The 21,567-nt window shown below is 48.5% G+C and overlaps 1 protein-coding gene across 4 annotated transcripts in view; it reads left to right on the top strand.

Annotated features, from left to right (window-relative positions):
- The window catches only part of PMP22 (peripheral myelin protein 22), a 35,057-nt gene that overhangs the window by 4,253 nt on the left and 9,237 nt on the right, over window positions 1-21,567 (top strand). For all 4 annotated transcript variants that reach the window (XM_036268462.1, XM_036268463.1, XM_036268461.1 and 1 more), the window contains exons 2-4: window positions 192-303; window positions 1,529-1,628; window positions 20,658-20,798. In XM_036268462.1, the coding sequence (XP_036124355.1) occupies window positions 226-303; window positions 1,529-1,628; window positions 20,658-20,798 (319 nt within the window). In that variant the 5' untranslated portion in view covers window positions 192-225. The remainder of the gene's footprint in view (window positions 1-191; window positions 304-1,528; window positions 1,629-20,657; window positions 20,799-21,567) is intronic.

Below are 21,567 nucleotides of genomic sequence, written 5' to 3'. Positions count from 1 at the left end.
TGGTCCGCTGCTGCCCCCTCTCGGCCCGCCGGGCCTGCAGCGCTCCCATCCGGGAGGCGGGCGGCGGGCGCGGCGCCAGGCCCTGGCATTCCGCTCGCACCGGGAACCTCCCTCCGCACTCCTCCCGCCCTCGCTCGCTCGCTGGGGCTAGTTAGTTCGGCCTCACGTCCAGCTTCGGCTCTCTCCTGCAGGCAGAAACTCCGCTGAGCAGAACTTGCTGCCAAAATGCTCCTCCTGCTGCTGGGTATCATCGTCCTCCACGTCGCAGTGCTGGTGCTGCTGTTTGTCTCCACGATCGTCAGCGTAAGTGCCTGGCCGACAGCGGGGGCAGCGGGGCACCCGGTCTCACCCGATGCTCGGGCCCCACCTGTGCCCCCTCTAGTTCGGGACTGCGTGGTTATTTGCAGACAAGGAATTTCAGATGTTCCGGGGTGTCTTGCAGTTTCTGGCAATCTCACCCCTTCAGTTGTTTTGAGAAAACCAGAGCAGATTAAGGGGTAGGGAGGCAGCAATCACTGGACTAGGTTAGCTGCTCAGGCCTCTGTTTAAATCCAGTAATTTCGGGGCAGATCCAGGTCCCCCAGACCTTAATTCGGTAAAGTTGTTTGGCGTTTTTTCTTGATGCAAGTTTGATGAGGAAGTGGAGTATTTATGAAGGTTTGCTCTTTTTTAAATGTCATAGCTCAGATGAGCAGCTTAGTTCACAAAACACCTTTTAGGAGTTAAATTGGGAAGTTAGAATTGGCTTTTTTACAAAAAGAGTTCACAGTCCCAGGTCTGCTTTATGATGTGAACACAGCACCTTCTTAGTAAACGTGTCCACTGTCTGGACAGGCCATCCGGATAACTGGAGTTACAAAACTATCAAGCATCAAGTAGATTAGATTCTAAACTTATTTTCTTGGCCATGAAGATGCGCACAGATTTAGGCAGGTAGATGCTGTGGCTTTAACTTAATATAAGGCAGATCACAGGCATGGTCTTCTGGTCTGTTTCAAGGTTGAGAAATAATTATGTCAGTATCAAAAATAGGATTTGTGAATTTATAAGCACTCAGGTTTATCATTTATATGCATTTTACAGCATTTCCGTTGTGCCTGATAATCTTGTCAGGTTGTTGGGAGTTATAAATAATAGGCTCAGAGAGATGGTGGCTTGGGGGTGATCAAGCCAAAAGATCAAGGAGAAATGGATTGAAGACAGGTGTCCCGGGTTGAGTTCATGGCTCCTTGTACAATAGTACGCAGCTCTGCACATAATAACTTATGTGTGGGGTACCTTTCCATTTACAAAGTGCTTTCCACTTGCAAAAACTGGCCCTCCCCTCAACACAATATCTGAGCCAGACCATCACCTCTCTCCTTTCTCCAGCATTGCTATGGCCTCTGGCGGGGCAGGACTGGGCAGGGCAGGAGCAGGCCAGGGGGACAGGTTAATGAGGTGTCTCTTGCTTTCCCTTGGTCTTCTCCCTCCCCTTACTGTCACTCCTCACTTCCTCACCTGACTTAGAATGTCTGGTTCTTTCCAGCAATGGATCGTGGGCAATGGACATGCGACTGACCTCTGGCAGAACTGTAGCACCTCTTCTTCAGGCAGCGTCCGCCACTGTTTCACCTCATCAGCAAACGGTGAGACTGGCACTTTGCTCCACAAGCTTGTCCTTATCTGTCTGCAGCACGTTTCTTAGTCCAGACCTGGAGCCCTTGTTTTTGGAAGACATAAGCTCGAAAGTTGTTTCTGGGGTTGGATGGAATGTGACAGGAGGCCATGAATTAAGACAAAAAGAGAGGAGCAGTAGTTTCACTGGCTGAGTTAAGATGCCGGGCATCATTGTACATTCTCTGTACCTACAGAATGCCCTTGAGCTCCCCCTATCACTTAGTGTAACGCTTCTTGTGAGTAAAGCCATGTGGACGCGGATACACAATAAAGGCGGCATAATAGCAAAAACTTGGGTTGACCCCTTGGGACTTTAGTTTGGTGACTGTCTCTCTCCAGAAATGTCCTACCTCTTCCTGTTGCAGTGACAGTGGGGCTGTCCCAAGGATAGTTGGGCCAGCTTTGGTCCCCCAGTTACAAAATTCTCTTTCCAAATCTGGGGACTCAGTAATGCCATTTAGTATCAGAACCTTTCGGTCTTTCTCTGTGAAGGGATTTGCAAAACCCTCAGCTGAACCCGGGAGGGTTCTTCATCCCGAAGATTGTGTTTCTCCTTTGTCCTCAGCATCATTGCTTGTGAGATATTGAGAACCAGGCTCACCTGGATTCAAGTTCAGGGGACAACGGGCAGTGGAAGAACTTGCTAGATCCCTCAAGTTCTCAGAGGGAGGGAGTGCTCAGCAGGGGCCTGTGTCTGGATGTGGAGGGGCTGAGGTAAATAGATGCATTCTTTTTGGTGGCTGGATGACGTTAAGTGGCAACATGGACACTGGAAGTAGCCACAGTGCTTGCTGTCGAAGGTGCAGTGAGCCTGGCTTGGCATACTCCCGTGTTCGCAAGGAAGTGTCCTCAATGGGAGAGAAGTAGGTTCAGGTGTGACAGTGCTTTGCTGACATCCTCGGTTTAAAAGACCAATAACAGCCCTGGCCGGTTTGGCTCAGCAGTTAGAGCGTCGGCCTGCGGTCCAGGGAGATCCGGGTTCGGTTCCCGCTAAGGGCACGTACCTCAGTTGCAGTTTGTCCCTGGCCCTGGTTGGGTTGTGCGGGTGGCAACCACTCGATGTGTCCCTTTCACGTCGATGTTTCTCTCTCTCTCTCTTCCTCTCTCTCCCTCCCACTCTATCTGAACAAAAAACGAAAAAATGTCCTCAGGTGAGGATAAAAAAAAAAAAAGTATTTAAAAGACCAATAACATACAGGTTTTGAAGTGGCTGCAGTGACTCATACATCCAATATTTCTGTTAAAGACACTACACCCGATTGAAGAAACCAATTGAGATCCAGCTCATCAAAGCAGACAGTGAAATAGCCCTTAGTTCTGGCTTTGCACAGTCCAGTTTCTTTGCTGGGCTTTGCCTTCAATGGGCTCCATACCCAACAGCACCTAAGCTGTCGCTAATAAAGCATTACAAAGGAAATATCTGGAGCCTCGGTATAAAGAGAAACTGCTCGAATAGTCACTTGGCGGTTTATATGGGGAGAACTGGCAAGGAGTAGAGAACTCTGCTTTGTGTCTCTGCCTTCCTGGGGGAAGAAAAGCAAGGCCTCCGTCCTTGCTCGAGCGAGCAGTCCTTAATCATCTAAGTGTATGAAGGACATCGAGTTAAAACCGTCCTGGAAGTTGCATGGTGAGTTGCAAGTAAGTGAAATACTCACGAGTGCCTGAGAATCTGAGATAGTGCCGCCTGTCCCCAGAGCCACAGCATCCGGTGTTTCCCCATTCAGGGTCAGCTGAAGTGCCCTCAACAGGCAGGATGGGAGTCTCCTCACTCGCCACTGACACCTGGTGGTCACAAGTGGTGACTCAGTCCAGAAGGCAGGCTTTCCCTGAGGCCAGGCCCTGTCCACAAGCACCCTTCCCAAGTGGCATCTGGCCATGCGGGGTTGGCATGGAATCCTGGACTCTTAGGCCCGGAAGGAGGCAGCTGGGGCAGGCTTAGTGGAACTCAGCTGGGTTTCCACAGAAGTGAGGCGGCGGAGGAGCCGCCATGTAAATTGTGCTCAAACCGTCTGCAGGAAGGAAAGCAAAATGAACCTCATTGCCTGTGAGTGACCTGCATTAGGCAGCTTCTGCAGTTTGAAATAGCCATTGCTCCATGCTAGCGACAGATCGCAGAGAGGCACTGTGTTATTTCAGCCAGAGCCGTCTTGTCTCTCGACTGGCTCTGTAGGTGCCGTTTATTTATGATGACGTCAGGGTTTTGTGGGGGGCTCCCGGGGCATCGGTTCTCCTCATCTGCATTCTCAGCTCTCACAGGGCATTTTGAGATCTGGACATGCCCTTAAACGGGCTGCTGTTATTTGGACCTGGGCTTATATACCAAATTAGAAGTTTCCATGTCAGCTTCCCCAGTCATGGTCTCTGGTGACATTTTCCTGAATAGTCAGCCTGTGTGACGAGCTTCAGCTCTGATGCGGGGGAATCCTCTGGGTCTTTTCTGTCTTTTTGACTGGGTTTAACAGCTTCTGTGGCAGATAATAAGGTGAAATAATATATAATTTTTAAAAATTAGACTGTCTTTACAAATGAACTATATCAGTTGCAAACCATTTGCCTTGGTCTCAACTGAACTTGCTTTTAGAATGTTTGGACCATAATTTTTATTTTCCTGTACTCCAGAGTGATTTGTTACTGATAATGATGTATGGAGAATATGTTGCAAGTGTGGTATGTGAAAATACGGTGGTTTACACAACTTATTTTTCTGAAGGGGCTCATTGTTTTTGTATGTGTGGGGCCATGGCACTACACCGCTCTGGGCTTGGCATTCACTTTGTTTTTTGTATAAATGGTGCCCCTTGCCAGGTTAACCATATGGCATGTCCAACATCTATGTCGTGTAGTTTGAAGGAGGCTAGTCAGATCTTTCCCCAAAGTTGCCTGTTCATATTAGAAGTGGTTTTAGATATCTTACAAACTGCCCTCAACTCTGCCTGCCTGTCCATTTTGTAGGATTTCTGTATATACTTCCTGCCCCCATCCTGGCTGCAGGTGGAGGCGAGAGAGGTTTACTGGGGGCACAGTAGCTTGTATTGAATGCCTCTCGGGTCCAGGGAATCCAAAGACCTAGAAAATATGAACCTTGCCCTTGATGGTCCTGAGGCTCTTCGAGGAGTCAGGAGGTAAGTTAGGCCTGATGCCCAAGGAGTGGGGGCAGGCAGGCGGTGCCAGAGCTCAGGGGAGGAAGTGGAAGGGAAGTCTTGTGTGGGAGGTGGAATTTCATCCATCCTCCACAGCATGGGCAGGATTTAAATTAATACAGGCAAAGAGAAGGATATTCCCTCTCAAGGCAATGATGTGACCCAGAGCAAGGGGACCTGAGTAACCAGCCAGCTGGTGTTCCCGTTAGGATCAAGGTTCACTGCATATGACAGAACAACTTCAAATGATGGTGGTTTAAGTGAGATAGCATATTTCTCTCTCTTTTAAAAAGAAGTCTGAAAGTAGGCAAATCCCAAGAGAGGTATGGCAGTTTCATGAAGTTGTCAGGCACTTTCTTGCTTATTTCTTTGCCATCTCTTGGATTTGGCCTCATCCTCATGGAGCTATAGGCTGCTGGAGCTCCAGCCATTTCATCCATCCTTCACACAATAGAGTGGAGAAAGGAGAAAAAGAAGAATGAGTCCCCTTCCCTTTTAATGAAACATTCCCAGATAGACCACACACTTATTTATCTTTATCGGAACTGGGTCACACAGCTGCACCTGCTTACAAGGGAGGCTGAGAATGTAGTCATTCGGCCCTTGTGAGATGCATAGCTTCTCAATTCATACAAATTTCACAGCCGGCACCTCCCAGTCAGCTGGCTTGAAACACTTCTCTCCCAGGCTTTGACCACCCATCTCCACATTCAGTCAAACCTTTCTACAGTAGCTCTGCTGGGTCCTATGCAATTTCAGGGCAGATCTGGGATTCTTCAAATGTCCCTTCTCTACTAGGCCCGGGGCTTTGGCGGCAGCACCACTGTTCCACAGTGACCCACGTCAGAAACTAGAATCCTCCGACTTCTCTCTCTCTGTCTCACCTCCCTCGTCTTAATGCAGTCTCCTTATTTCATGACATCTCTTGCATCTTTGTTTTCTTCCAGTCCAGACCTCTCTTCTGAAGTCCAGACCCGCATATCCAGCTAGGTACTAGACAGTCCCGCTGGGGTGTCTCAGAGGCACCCCAAGCCAGCCAGTGCTCATCGCCCCCACCGTTTACCCGTGGACAGCTTCGTGTGTTCGTGACTGTTGCTCTACCGGCCAGGAAGCTACACACCTAGCGTCTGCCTTGACATGTCTCCTCTCCTCTCTCTGTCACCGTAGGCCCCACAGGCCACCCCTCGTCCCCATGTCTGCCGCCTCCTCCCTTGTCAGAGCTGCTGCTGTAGCCTCTGAACTCCTAACCTCCCTTGCTCCCTTGTAGCTCATTTTTCATAGTGAGTCCAGGGTGGTATTTTTAAAAATCCAAGTCTAATCATCTTACTCTCAAATGAAAACCTTTCAGAGGCCCCTTATTGGTCTTATCTCCAGATGACAGCCTTTACCAGGGCCTACAAAAACCACCTGAATGACCTGTCCCTGTTTCCATGAAACTTCGCCCTCCACCCCTCCCTTCCATCCTAGAATTTCAGCTCTCTCTTAGTTCCTTGATCACGAACTTCCACCTCAGGACTCCCTCCCTCCCTCTGTTCTGTCATTCGCAACTATTCACTGAACACCTACCATGTACCCGGTACCATGGTAAACACTGGGGACACAAGATTGAGTAAGAGCTTATATTTTTCTTGGTGAAACAGTCAGGGAGCATGGATAATCTGGGCCACGGATAGGAGCTGCGACGAGAAGAAAGCAGGTGCTGCGCTAAAGATGGAGGTGGGGAGGGGCGGCCTCCTGGAGGAGGACCCCTCGAGGATGGTCAGGACTTGGCCGTATGAACCTCTCAGGTTCCAGGCAGAGGGACCATCAAGGGCCAGGCCACGGGGGAGGGAAGGCACGCGGCAGAGTTCGGAACAGAGGCAGCCAGAACAGTGGGCACAGAGGGTGAGGGGTTGTGCATCAGGCCGGCCCTGGGTCCTTCTGGACCTGAGTAAGGAGCTTGGTGCATGTGGATACATGTCTAGTTTCTGCGATTTCATTTGACCTGCTCTTTCTTGTCTGTGTCTGTAAATGTCTGTCTTATTCAAAGTTAGAATAGCAGTCCAGAGCATTTAGGAAGCAGAATGTATCAGCAATCTTACAAGGAAGAATCACGAAACAGAAAGGATTTGTTCAGTCCCTACAGGGCAAATGCTTTGCTCACCTCTGGGCCAGTATGTTTTATTTTGTTTGTTTGTTTTTATCCTCACCCGAGGACATTTTTCCACTTTTTGTTCAGATAGAGTGGGAGGGAGAGAGAGGAAGAGAGAGAGAAACATCAACGTGAAAGGGACACATCGAGTGGCTGCCACCCACACGACCAACCAGGGCCAGGGACAAACTGCAACCGAGGTACATGCCCTTAGCGGGAACCGAACCCGGCTCTCTCTGGAGCACAGGCCAACGCTCTAACCGCTGAGCCAAACCAGCCAGGGCTGGTCTAGTATGTTTTAAACTCACCTGTGGTGTTTAAATATAGTTCCATGGTGATCGTAGGTCACAGAGTCTCATCCCGTTTGTTGATTTGCTAACTTACTCATTTCCCGCATCGAGATCTTTATCTGCACAGTTAGAAAAGAGCTGCGAACAATATTTTATGTTAGGAAATTGGTATTGAATAACCAATAGCTTCTCTCTGCCCTGATTGGGGAAGTGGACTGTCAGGGCGTGGTGAGTGGATGGACATCCATCTCGGGACGGGTGAGGCCAGGTCCTGGAGACTTGCTTTTCAGACTAACAGGGTCTGAGCAGCTGGGATCTGGGGGTGGGGGTGCACCCAGCCTCCTCCCCCAAGGCCTGAAGGTGCCCATCCTCCCGGGGTCCTTATACCACAGGTGAGTTTAAAATGTACTGGCCTAGAGGTTAGCAAAGCATTTGCTTTGCAGCATTTTGTTTCGAAATCTCAGGATTATCCAAATGTTAAGTCTACGCGTGCACAGGCTCCGACTCTGCTTGGCCTGTGGGGACCTGGTCTGTAGCAGAATGGGTCAGAGGACTGAGGGGCTGCAGGCTGCCCAGAGCCGGAGCGGGAGGCACAGCTTGGCCTCGCCCGCCCCGCCCCCACCCGCGCCAGCTCAGAGAATCACTGCAGGAGGCCCAGGCAGAGTATCCGCAGTCAACCTGTCTCCTGTCCCCTGTCCCGACTCACAGAACCCTCTTTTGTCTCAGAAGAAAGTTAATACACTTTCATCCTGAGATATTAGGCACATAATATGTATACATTTTTGAAGCATTTTCATATTTAAAGAGGACACCTGTGCGTAACACAAAAGCATGAAGGAAAAAATTGGGCCTTCCTCCAGTGTGTGCCTGTCCTTTGTCACCTCTGTGTGTGAAGGCAGCTGCGCACAGGCACCCCGTCTCCCGGGGACACCAGGTAGGTCTGCTCTGCCACAGAGCGTGGGCTGGAGCCAGGACCAGAAGCCGAGAGAAAGCCCCCGTTGCCTTCCCTCACATCCTCAAGGACGGTGACAGCCGCATGGCAGTCAGCGGGTGTAGGCGCATTAGCCCAATGATCTGGACTGAAAATCAGAGAAGAGCGCGGTCTTGCCGTCTCGGGCACCCCAGCGCCAGCACTCAGCGCTGGCCTTCGGGCCGCGTGTCCTGTGATTCCAGGCGTGTCTTGTTTATCCCTTTATGGTGTTGTCATTTTGTCAAGGGCATGAGACCATTTCCTCGTCTGTGGCTCAGCTTTTGGTCAGATTTTAGAGAGCACGGGAGGCCCTCTGCATTTATGGGTTCATTTTAAAATCTTTGTGGCTCCCCGGGCCAACCCACAACCTCTGCCCAAGTAAAGGCTCTGGATTTGACAGGCCCTTGCGGGATGCGAAGCCCTGGGAGGCGAGGGGTCGGGTGGAATGGGTGCTGTCATGCTGATGTCTGAGCCCCGTCTCAGGTTTGCCCTCAGATGCCGACAGCCTGCAGCTCACTCGGAATGCGTGTTCAAACCTGAGTCTAAACCACATGGCCCTCTGAGAAGCTCACAGACTTTTCTCTTTAAAACATTTAAATTGCATTCCTAGGATTTCACCAGCAGCAAGAACGCATTCCTTTTACTATTTCAGCAGCGGGGACTGAGGTGATGCGGCCCGAGGTTGGGGGTGTTGGTTTCAGTGAGAGAAGGGTGTCTGAAAGGGAGCCCCCGGAGTGTGCACTGATGCGCAGACTCCCGGTGTTGGCAGGAACCCGGGAAGTCATCAGGCCCATCCCTTGGCCCTATCCCACCTGGCTTCAGACCTGTCTGCAATTTACCTACCGTGTTCATCCTACCAGTGATGGGGAACTCACCACCTTTCAAGAGAGCCCCTTCCATTCGAAGAGCTACCAGTGTGGTCTGTTCATTTATTCTTCGAACTGGGCACACAGAGCTGAAAGACCCTGTTCTTATGGAGCTTACAGTGAGTTGGGGGAGACAAGGAATATATGAACTAAATAATGGTGGGTGTGGAGAGTGCTCTGCAGGAGGAAGCAGCGGGTCACGAAAGCCTCTTCCCTTCGTAGTCGTGCGGATTGAGACTGAGCGCCAGAGAGGGACCAGTCGTGCGAAGAAAGTTGCAGGAGGTAATGGAAAGGCCCTTCCACAGAAGAGTCGCTATGTCCACCCGTGACGGGGCCAGTGGCAGCGCGTGCTGATGGAGGGAGGGGTGAGGAGCGTCAGGAGAGGGGGCAATTGCTAGGGCCTCACAGACTGGCACTGAGCAGCAGAGCCGGGATACCGCAGAAGGGTTTTTATTTATTTTTATTTTTTTAGAGAGAGGAAGGGAGAGAGAGGTAGAAGCATCCATCTGAGAGATACATCCATCGGCTGCCTCCTGCGCACCCCTTACTGGGGATCGAGCCCACAACCAGGGCATGTGCTCTGACCAGGAATCGAACCAGGACCTCTCAGTCCATGGGATGATGCTCCATCGCCGGCCCCACACCAGCGGGGTGCACGCGAGGGTTGTAAGCAGAGTGGCGTGATTTGATCTGAGTTTTGGAAGTTCTTTCTGGCTACTATGTTGACAGTGTAGAATGTGAGCAAAGATTTAGATGTCTGCAGCTCATGGCAGAGGTCTGGGGTGGAGATTCAAATGTGACGGGCGGCCTTCAGTCTGCACAGGGGGTATGTAATGTCATGGTGCTGAATAAAGGGGGGGCACATGAGAGGAGCGAGCAGAAGGAGCAGAGTGGGGTCTGAGGCTGAGTCCTCCGCTGCTCTGGGGGCTCCGGGTACAGGAGGGGTTAGCAGATGAGACTGTGGAGATGCAGCCAGTGATGTGGGAGGGTGCCGTGAGATGTTTCAATTAAGAAATTACTTTGTGCCCTGGCCGGTTTGGCTCAGCGGTTAGAGTGTTGGCCTCTGGTCCAGAGAGACCCGGGTTCGGTTCCCGCTAAGGGCATGTACATCAGTTGCAGTTTGTCCCCGGCCCTGGTTGGTCGTGCGGGTGGCAGCCACTTGATGTGTTCCTTTCACGTCAATGTTTCTCTCTCTTTCTCTGTTCCTCTCTCTCCCTCCCTCTCTATCTGACAAAAAATTGAAAAATGTCCTTGGGTGAGGATAAAAAAAAAAAGAAATTACTTTGTTAGACCCAAGTCTGTCTGCTCTCTTGTCCAGCCATTGCTGGTTGTCTTTGTCATGCCCGGGTGCTCGACTTGGGTTCTACTCGGTTGTGTGGCGTGTTCTTAATGAGTTTAAATCTCTTTAGTGTCCCTGGACTATTTCTTCAAATATTTGGAGACTACAATTTTATCCTCCTGGGGTCTTCCTTTCTCTGGCATCTAGACGGTGCTTTCTTCTTTCATTGGCTTCTCTGGTGCTGGTGAAATCTCTCTGGAGGCCCAGCTGTGTAAGGAGTCCGTCTGGGTAGCAGGCACAGCTGCCCTGCCCTGCTGAGGCCAGTCAGTGGCTGGCTTGTCGATGTGCGGAGGACAGGGACGTCTCTTGCCCTTTGCCATACCTTTTCCCCTTCTCTCCTCTATCTTTTGCGGACTCTAAATGTAAAGAAAGGCAGTAGCATCATTTAATTCATCAGTTTTCAAACAGATTGTTGGACTTCTCAGTGCCCCAGTGTGTTGTACCGGAAACCCAGTAGACTGGGCGTCAGGAGTCCTTGCTTTTCTGCTCTGGGTCTGCCCCTGACAAACTGGGAAACTGAGGCAGGGGCCCTGGCTGCCTCCCAGAGTGGGCCTGGAGTTGGTGCTCACATCACGTGAGTCCTGGGGTTCTTCACAATCAGGATGTAGTTGTGACGTCGGGGGGTCCTGGGTGGAGGCAGCTTTGAGCTGGGCCTGCGAAGTGGAGTAGAACTTCAGGGTGCGTGGGGGGAGGGGTGCTGTGCCCAGGGAGGAGCATGTCGGTGGTTTACTATGGCTGGTGGGTGGGGCTGTATTGCTTCTAGCACAGGGGGCTGTATTGCTTCTAGCTCTAAATTTGCATGATGCATGGCCTTTTTTTATACTTTAGGAATAAAAAGGAGAGGGGGCTTCTGATTATTTTCACATGGAGAATGTGTTTTACACCCAAAGATCCTGAAAACAATTCAGTCATCCCATAAGTACATTCTTTATTAGTACAGCCCATGGCCAGGTGTCTTTCTCCTCTTCAGTCAGTTTCTGTGGCCAAACCCAGCATTGTCCAGTGAACTATTCTTTTTTTTTTTTTAATCCTCACCCAAGGACATTTTTCCATTTTTTGTTCAGATAGAGTGGGAGGGAGAGAGAGAGAGAGAAACATCGACGTGAAAGGGACACATCAAGTGGTTGCCACCCGCATGACCCAACCAAGGCCGGGGACAAACTGCAACCAAGTTACATGCCCTTAGAGGGAACTGAACCCGGGTCTCTCCGGACCGCAGGCTAACGCTCTAACCGCTGAGCCAAACCGGCCAGGGCTCAGTGAACTATTCTTAAAAAAAAAAAAAAATTATCTGATAACTAAAATTTAAGTAGACTCCCCACCCCCACCCCCCAATGGCAAGACTGCTGTTTCGTTGTTCATTGTAATGTCCAAAGAGGGAGGCTATTACACTGACCATGAAACCCACTTCCTCATTTTTTTTTTTAATCAACTGGTGGGGTAAGTCTTCCAACAACAATTCTTTGGGAAACACAGCCTAACCGGATCCTTCTGCCACTAGCGTTTTCCAACAGGAATACAGTAAGCCTTGATTTTTCAGGTAACTTCAGATATCTCATTGGCCGTATTATATTTCTTTTTCAAGTCCCAGGACTAGTTAGCAGAACAAGACTATTGCTATCAAACCACAAATATAAATTAGACTCTGGAAAACTAGTCTGTGTGCCTAACAGAAGCCTCTTACCTCGGGGTGCCGTTAATTGGATCGTTGTATCAGGGTGAGCCAAAACCCCTTGACATGAAGGTTCTTCCACCCACTGAGCAGTTGTGATCACCAGCTGCCAGCCATGGGTTGTACCCTAGTTGACAGGCCCCCATGCTGCTGTGGCTTCCTCACTGCTGTGAGCTCCAGGCCCTCGTCTGTGGGCTGAGGCCCACGTAGCTTTCTACTGTGGCTCACATTCTGCAGGGACCGTGGCAAAGCTGGCTTGAGACCTGAATCCTATTTCAAAGCCAGCAGCTGGTCTGGATGGGGAGGAGGCTCAAGTCCTTGGGGGAGGATCATCCTGGGCCCTGCACATGTTCCAGCTGGTGGGCGAAACCAAGAGCAAAAGCCACATTGTTGCAGATGGAGGCCTCTTGGCAAGTCAGCTATTTCTGGAATGACATTCCCCTGCAAGTAAGGAAAATGGAGACTTGTGTGAGGGCAGTGGGCTGGGGTGAGGGCGGGGGCTGAGCCTGTCAGTTCTGTGCTTCGAGAGCAGCCCAGCGCTGGGCAGATGTGTGGTGGTCTCTTGCCGTTGGGACTATCTCCTCTGGTTGTCCCTTTCCTCATGGCCGGTCTCTCCCACAGCCTCTTCAGCGCATGTTCTGACTGTTCTGCAACCACCTTTCCTCTTCAAGAAAACCTGTTCTTTTAATTGGGTTAGAAAACATTGATAAATAGACCAGAGTGGGACTCAAGGGGAGTCAGGGGACCAGACAGAGGGTAACTCCATGCTGGCGATCAAAGATGCTGAAGACCCAGATGAACAGGTCCGTTTATTTATTTATTTAAAATATATTTATTGATTTTTTTTTTTTTTTTTTTGAGAGAGGGAGGAAGGGAGAGATAGAAACATCAATGTGAGAGAGAGCAACATTGATCGGCGCCTCCTGCATGCCCCGCAATGGGGATTGAGCCCGCCACCTGGGCATGTGCCCTGCCCGGGAATCGAACCCAGACCTCTCAGTCCACTGAGCCTCACTGGCCCGATGACCTTGTCCATATAAAAGTGCTGCATCCACCCTGCCCAGTGGCTCAGTTGCTTGGGTGCCAAACCGCACACCAAAGGCTGTGGGTTTCATTACCGCTCAGGGCACATGCCCAGATTGGGTGTTCGATCCCCAGTTGGGATGTGTATGGGAGGCAACTGATTCATGTTTCTCTCTAATACCAAAGTTCCTCTCTCTCTCTCTCTCCTTTCCCCTCTCTCTAAAATCAATAGATATCCTCGGGCGAGGATACAAAAATAAATAAATAAAATAAAAGTGTTTCATCCTTTCTGGGCCCTTCACTTACTAGATGATAGGCTAAGAATACAGCTGAGGGGGCAGATGTATTTCCTTCGTTGCTTAGCTGCTGGCAGCAGGCGTGACCTTGAAGTGCACTTTGATCATTGTGCAACTCAACCTTCCCCTGTCTGGGGGAGCTGAGTCTGCCTGCAGCCAAGGCCATGTCCAGAAGCTGCCAGCAGCCCTTTCCCTGACCCTCTCGTTAGAACAGTAGGTCTGCAGGGTCTTAGGGCTTCTAGTTCCTGCGCTCGCCAGGGTTGCAGAGGAACCCTGCTGCTGGGAATCCCACAGATGCCTCCCTGGGGAATGACAGTGCCTGCTGGTCGCGGTCTCTGCCAACAACTGCTCACCTGTCCTGGGCCTGAGGATATGTTCAGATTTGCCACTTGGAATGCGGGCCTCACATTACGTTTGCTCTGTGTAAAACAGGTTTGTGATTGACAGCTTTTTCCATTGCATCTACCTCGAATAATTATCTTCTATACGGCTGATGTGTTGGGCCGTAGCAGAGACTGGCAAATTGTAGTTCTGCAGGCCCAATCCGGCTAACAAGCCTGATTTTGTAAATAAGGTTTTAGTAAACGAGTGGGTCACTCCCATTCATTTACATATTGGCTGAGCTGCCATGGAGACCGCGTGACCTGCCAAGCCTGAAATAATTACAGTCTGACTCTTACAGATAATCTCCCCACCCCGTGCTGCAGATTAGATAGGAACTGATATAAAAGTTGTACCAAAGTACGTTTTGGAGTTCTGGTTGGTGTCCTAATAATATGGCTGTGTAAACACTGTGGTCCCCATTATCCCATTACTTGGAGAGGCCCACAGGGAGATGTCGGGAGAGCCATACCCTGGAACAGCCCTTTAAATAGGGTTATCCTCTAACAGAGCTCTTATAACACCCTGCTCTTTGATCCTGACAACAGCCCTGTGTGCCTCATGTTAGAGAAGAGGAAGTCAAGGCCAAGCTAAGATTAAGTGGCAGTTAAAAATGTGGTCAGCAGAACTAGGTGGCAGGGCCACCCGGCCTGGCCTGTTCTAACCAGAGCCCGAGCAGTCAGGGTTCAGATGTGCTCACCCGGATCGCACACCTGTTGTGCCTGAAATGTGTGACGTGTGCTCTTCATTGCTGTCCACGTGGGTCTAGTCCCGTTCCCGGAGATGGTTCTGGCTCTGGAGCAATGTCCTCTGAACCTCGGGGTCTCCTCAGGGCGTCGGGGGCTTCCCTTCGGGACAGTACTCACCCGGCTTTTGAGTCCTTACCCAGCCTGTGGGGCTGGGCTGGCTTGCGGTTCGCCCCTCTCTGCCCGTCTGAGCTTGAATGTCAGCAGCTGAGGAAAGGAACAGTCCCTTGGCTCTTTGCGTGTGACCTGTGCTGCCGAGGATTCCGGCAGCTCTTGCGGTGTTGGAACCCTAACAACACATTATTGATTGCCATGTCTTCTGTACCTTATAATCTTATAAACTGGTTTTAGTTGTTTACATATTATATGAAAATATTCTCCTTATTAAAAATAAATCATATGAGTCCGGCTGGTGTGGCTCAGTGGTTGAGCATTGACCCATGTACCAGTTTGGTTCCTGGTCAGGGCACATGCCCAGGTTGTGGGCCCGATCCCCAGTGGGGGACGTGCAGGAGGCGGCCAACTGATGTTCTCTCTCATCGATGTTTCTATCTCTCTCTCCCTCTCCCTTTCTCTCTTTCTAAAAAATCAATGAAGAAAAAACAATGTTTCAAAGAAGAATAAATAAATAAAATGATATAGGTAATTTGATTTATTTTTGAACCAAGCAGCCCCTCACTCCCACTCCAGTTCCTGGGGTAACCATTGATATTAGTTTAGCACATCATCACCTCTTTTTCCAGGGAACACACACAGACACACAAACACGTTCATGTATGTGTATGTATATACATACATATCGTTTTGGTGTGTATTCACATAATGACATTACGTTGTGTGTGCACCTTACTCTTTTCACTGTCTTGGAGATCTTTCAAAGTTGTTCATTTTCTAACTCATGATTTTTTAACCACTGTAACCCTAATTTATTGCACTGATAGGAATGATGTTGCCATGAACATCCTTATTTCTTTTTGAGTTTATGTGTAAGTATTTATCCAGAATATAATGATTAAACTGTGAAGTCATGTTGTGGGCATTTAAATATTTAAATATATTCTACCAAATTCCTGGTCACAAAAGGATTATGATATTATCATTCCTGTGAACAGTGTAAGAGGCACCTATCACACAAGTTCTCTGTTGATAGCAGTCTTTTTGTTTATTGCCAATTTGATGGATACGCATTGATATCACATTCTTCGTGGATTTTACTTGCATTTTCTTGGTTACTAGTGAGGTTGAGTACCTTTAAATGTGTTTATTGGCTATTCATATTCCTCCTTTGTGAATCACATGTCTGTATGGCTTTTTAATTCTGGAATTGAATTTTGTGAATGATGTGAGCTAGAGATCTAATTTTATTTTTTGACAAACAAATCATCAACACTGCTTATCTGTTTGTTGTATTCTTCCCCTACTGATTTATATGCTATGTTCATTGTATACTAAATTCACATGTATACTTCCAAAGTCTTTATTCTGTCTCGTCATTTTATTTTTCTTTCATGACTAATATCACATTGCTTGAGTGACTAAAACATGGTCATGTAAATGTAACATAAGCTTTGTAGATCCATATGTTTGACAGGTGGCAGGTGATGCATACCTCATTGGTTTTATTTATTTATTTACCTGTTTTTGGTCTTTGCTATTGTGTTTGGCTCAAAAGTTTTCTTGGGTTTTATTACTCAATATTTCTTAGATGAATTTTTAAAACATTTTGTCAAGGTTTGCCCTGGCCGGTTTGGCTCAATGGTTAGAGTGTTGGCCTGCGGTCCAGAGAGACCCGGGTTCAGTTCCCGCTAAGGACGGGTACTTCGGGTTACAGTTTGTCCCCGGCCCTGGTTGGTCCTGCGGGTGGCAGCCACTCGATGTGTCCCTTTCACATCAATGTTTCTCTCTCTCTCTCTCCCTCCCACTCTATCTGAACAAAAAAAAAGGAAAAAAATGTCCTCGGTCGAGGATAAAAAGAAAACAAAACATTTTGTCAAGATTTAGTTGAGTTATTAATTAGGATAACATCGAATTTGTAGATTACATTGGAGAAAAGTGGCATGTTTACAACTTTGAGTGTTTCTATTTGGAAACCTAGTATATTTCTGTTTCTTTAGTACTTACATACTTTAATAAAATTTATCTACTTTATTGATTCCCACTCTCCCCAAACCCAGATTCTTTAACTCTATTTTTGTCATGTTTTTCTGTCATTAATTCAGCTTTTATTTGTATAAAGTCAATTAATTTTGGATTTCATTCTTTCTTTTCTACTTTCTTGAGTTCAAGCTTTGGTTCATTCTTTTCAGTACTTTCTAGGAGCTGCCCTGTGGGCATCCATGCTCCTCCGAGCGCGCTGGGGCCCTGGCCTCACGGGGCTCTGCGGTGCCCTCGGGTGCTTCCTCATGTTCTTTTGCTGGGGAAACTGTTACTTCTGATCTTGATTTTCTTATCCAAAGATTATTGGGAATACTATTTTTAAACTTCCAAATTTATTTTGGCTAGTCTGTTTTTAATGTGTCCTTCTTTGCTTTTAGTTGTGCCTATGTTACATCTGTTTCCTGTGAGGTTTATTGAGATTTTCTTGTTGCCTAAAACATAGTTTGTAAGACTGTCCCATGTGTGTTTGAAATAATTTATAGTCCTTGTTACGTGGTCACAAATCTTCTATACATCTATAAACGGAATTGGTTAATCCTGCCCTATAAATCCATATCCTACTGTATATTTGATCTGCTTGATTTATCTGTTCTGAGAGAGGTATGCTGAAATCTTCCCCCACGATTGCACCTTTGTCAGTTTCTTCTCTTCTCCTATTTTAGTTTTTTTCTTTGTATTTTTTCCAGGCTATATTATATGTATAAAGGTTTCTGACTGATATTTCTTCACGGTAAACTGTATCTTTCCTCCCTATGAAGTATCCCTCTTTGGCCACTTTTATCCTTTTCAATTTAAATTTTTGTTTTTGTTTTTGTTTTTTCTTCTCCCTGATGTTATCATTACTATACCTGCTTTCTTTTTGTTAATATTTGCCTCCTTTTAAAATCCTTGATGTTTGACTTATTTGATTTAGGTGTTTTATTTATTTATTTATTTATTTCTTTATTTATTTATTTATTTATTTTTATTCTTACCTGAGGACAATTTTTTTTTTTTTTTTTTTTTGCATTTATCTTCAGATAGACTAGGAGGGAGAGAAGGAGGAAGAGAGAGAGAAACATTGACATGAGAGAGACACATTGACCGGCTGCCACCCACACGACCCCAACTAGGGCCCGGGACAAACCACAACCGAGGTACGTGCCCTTAGCAGGAACCGAACCCAGGACTCTGATCCATGGGCCGACACTCTAACTGCTGAGCCCAACCAACCAGGGCTAGGTGTATCTTTTATATAAGAATGTACACTATCTGTACAAAAAATGGAAAGATATCCTCGGGTGAGGATAAAAAAAAAAAGCCCTGGCCAGTTTGGCTCAGCGGTTAAAGAATGTACATACGAATTATGTAATTCAAGATGAAATTCTACATCGTATAACAAGTGACTTGAATCCATTCACAAACATTGTGACTGATGATATAATTAGGCTTACTATCTTCATGTATGTGTTTTATTTATTGTGCTTATGGCTGAAAACCTTCTTCAGTTTTAGCCCCCAGAACCAACCAAAGGGCCTGGCTCCAAAAAGTAGGTATTCGACATAACAATGTCCCTGATCTCATCCTGAATCTCATTCGAGAAGTAACTGTTGGCAAAATATCTCAGTTGTAATGGCGTTGGGATTAAAGTTCAAATTATTGGTAAACAACATTTCAAGCAGGATTTAGTCACATCATTGTTCTAAGGGACCTTCCCTATTCATGTAGATTTAACGGAGGAGATTTTGGGTTTTCTCTCAATATGAGGTCTGGTAGAGGTTCCCGTGGCGAGGGAGGTAAAGACGAAGGTGAGATCCCGGGACCGGGAAGCCCGGGAGGCCTTGTGCACCAGCCACACCTGCAGGCACACGCTGCGCACGCCCAGCAAAGCCCTGCGCCCCCTGCAGCACACACTGTGCACGCCCAGCAAAGCCCTGCGCCCCCTGCAGCACACACTGTGCACACCCAGCAAAGCCGTGCGCCCCCTGCAGCACATGCTGCGCACACCCAGCAAAGCCCTGCGCCCCCTGCAGGCACACACTGTGCACACCCAGCAAAGCCGTGCGCCCCCTGCAGGCACACGCTGCGCACACCCAGCAAAGCCGTGCGCCCCCTGCGGCACATGCTGCGCACACCCAGCAAAGCCGTGCGCCCCCTGCAGCACACGCTGCGCACACCCAGCAAAGCCGTGCGCCCCCTGCAGGCACACGCTGCGCACACCCAGCAAAGCCCGGCGCCCCCTGCGGCTCCGCATCCCAGAGGACCTGATGTTTCTAGTGCCACCTACTAGAGTGCTGGATAATTGGTTCATTTTAAAAAGAATAATATCATGGCAACATTAGCTGTATTGCAGACAGTTCTTCCAGGGAAAGCTGGATGCAAACAAACGCATTTAATTAGGGATATGCCAAAATGAAGTCAGGCTGGCTCAGAGTCCATTAGCCATCAGTTTCTCACCTTAATTGACAAAGAAATTGGAAAAGTAAAAAAGCATATGTTCTGTTAGAGTGAAAAGAATACTAGACTGGAATTGAGGGCCTCTGGGTTTGACTGTGCTATTGAGTTCATCGAAACATCCCTGGAAATTTCTTTCAGGACAACAGAGCTGAATAAGGTGTTTCTCATGTTTCTTCCAACTCTAAAATGCTTCTGGTCTGTGTTTGGAAAATCTTTTTTTTTTTATCCTCACCTGAGGACATTTTTCAATATTTTGTTCAGATAGAGTGGGGGGGGGGAGAGGAAGAGAGAGAGAGAAAAACATCGACGTGAAAGGGACACATCTAGTGGCTGCCACCCGCACAACCCCAACCAGGGCCAGGGACAAACTGCAACCGAGGTATGCGCCCTTAGCGGGAACCGAACCCGGGTCTCTCCGGATTGCAGGCCAACGCTCTAACCACTGAACCCAACCAGCCAGGGCTGGAAAATCTTATGTGAAGCTCTAGTAACAGTTAATCTAACCAGCATCTTTTGCATTCTGCCATGAACTACTATTTGTAACTTAAACCAGGTTTATTTTATTCAGTTATGATTATAAAACCACCCACATTTCATAGCTTTGAACGCTGTGTCAAGCCGCAGTGTATTTTCTAAGCCATCACACACCAGCCGGTCACTGAGCAGACACGATAGAATGCCGTGGCTCCTCCAGCCGCTTTTCCCTGTCCAGAGCAGCGGCCGCCCCAGCTTCTTTGGCACTTGGAAGAAAGGACGCAGGTGACAGGTGTGCCCCTAGGTGGACGCTGTAGGTTTCTGTCTGTAGTGCTGAGCCCCGGTTGCGCCCTGGCCTCCTTGCTGAAATGACATTACTTTGCAGCATACGGTGAATGACAGAATCCTCTTCCTTGCCTGGATGTCAGATGGACGCCGGAGATCTGCCTTGCAGATAGAGCGCTCAGTAACGATGCGGAAGTGTAATCCACGATCACCCGGCACATGATTTGAGCACAGGCTGCTCTGGGCTGAGGTTAATGATGAGGATCAAGATTGACCCAGAAAAGATATAGCTTGGCTGAGCCAATGGATTGTCATAGCTCTTCTCCATCCGCATTTTCTTCCAGTGTTCTGCCATTTCCTTCTTCCCATCCATCCCCGAGGCATCTGCATTCTTTGGGGGATGCTGGTATTTTGAACAGTGGTTTTGAACTATTCTTGTAATATAGGGGTTCCAGTAAACCCTCTGAGGACAAGAAGAGAGAAGGCAGTGGGTGGGGCACAGACCCTCTTTAATACATACAAATATGTGTAAGTAATACATTTGGCAATCCAATATATCTTAAATGGAGTCTAACTGCTAGTGGTAGGACTGTCGATATTTTCTTACAGCCCTTTCCTAAAATGTCCACTGACTTTTAAGAGTACAAAAGTGAATTGTCTGGTTTTGCTCATCAAAGAGGGCTTGTGCTGCCCGAGGACGTGGCGCTCACGGGTCGTGGTGCACCAGGCCCCGCGCTCCTCGTGACAGAGCCCTCCCCGGCCATGTCCTAACCCCGTGTCTCTTCCCTCCAGAATGGCTGCAGTCTGTCCAGGCCACCATGATCCTGTCCGTCATCTTCAGTGTTCTGTCCCTGTTCCTGTTTTTCTGCCAGCTCTTCACCCTCACCAAGGGGGGCCGGTTTTACCTCACTGGGATCTTCCAAATCCTTGCTGGTAAGTAGTGACGAGAAAGTCCCTGTGCAAGCTGAGCCGTCCAAGGCTGGGGACCCGTGAATCAGTGGGAGGATGTGGCCCTAGAATGATTGATTTTCCTGAGTCTGAACATTGGATGGTTTCCATAAAGTACAGGTGTGTGTGTGTGTGTGTGTGTGTACAAGTGTGTGCGCCTGTGCATATATCTTAGAATTGGGTAACTGTCTGCCTCTTTGTGGAATGATGTGCACAGAAAATAGGAGTTAGGGGCTCTGGAAGGAGGGTCCCTGACCAAACCAGACCCACCACCAGGAAGGAGCTGACTCTGGACACACAACCAGAGGTGAATGCTGAGGTGTCAGTACAGCAGAGGCCCGTCGTGAGGGTGGTCCCTGTGGGCTGTGTTATGTGTGAGGAGCCACTCTGGCTGCAGCGTAGACAATGGCCCTGCCTGGTGCTGAGAGCTGCCAGGGTTCAGATATGTGTCCCTTACTCTGCGCCGTGGTGAAGCCACACTGACAGTCTTCCTCTCCCTTACTCCAGCTCCTCCGTTCCACTGGGCTTTGATGTCCTGTTGTCTAATGCAAGTGTCTTAATATTGGCACCAATGTGTAACCTGCCATCATTTCCAGACATGAGACCCTGACACACATGAGAGGTCTTCTTTACCTCCTCCCTAAACTGCCTTCAGGTTGTCCATATGTGTGCTGTGAGAGTCCTGGAAGCTTCTAGTATAGAGGGCAACATCTTGCGACTTTGTCTCTAGATCCTGACTAATGTCTTACTCCAT

Source organism: Molossus molossus, unplaced genomic scaffold, assembly GCF_014108415.1.
Source record: "Molossus molossus isolate mMolMol1 unplaced genomic scaffold, mMolMol1.p scaffold_m16_p_19, whole genome shotgun sequence".
NCBI lineage: Eukaryota > Metazoa > Chordata > Mammalia > Chiroptera > Molossidae > Molossus > Molossus molossus.
The sequence above is the reverse complement of the archived record's forward strand: the minus strand, read 5'-3'. Positions and strand labels throughout refer to the sequence as shown.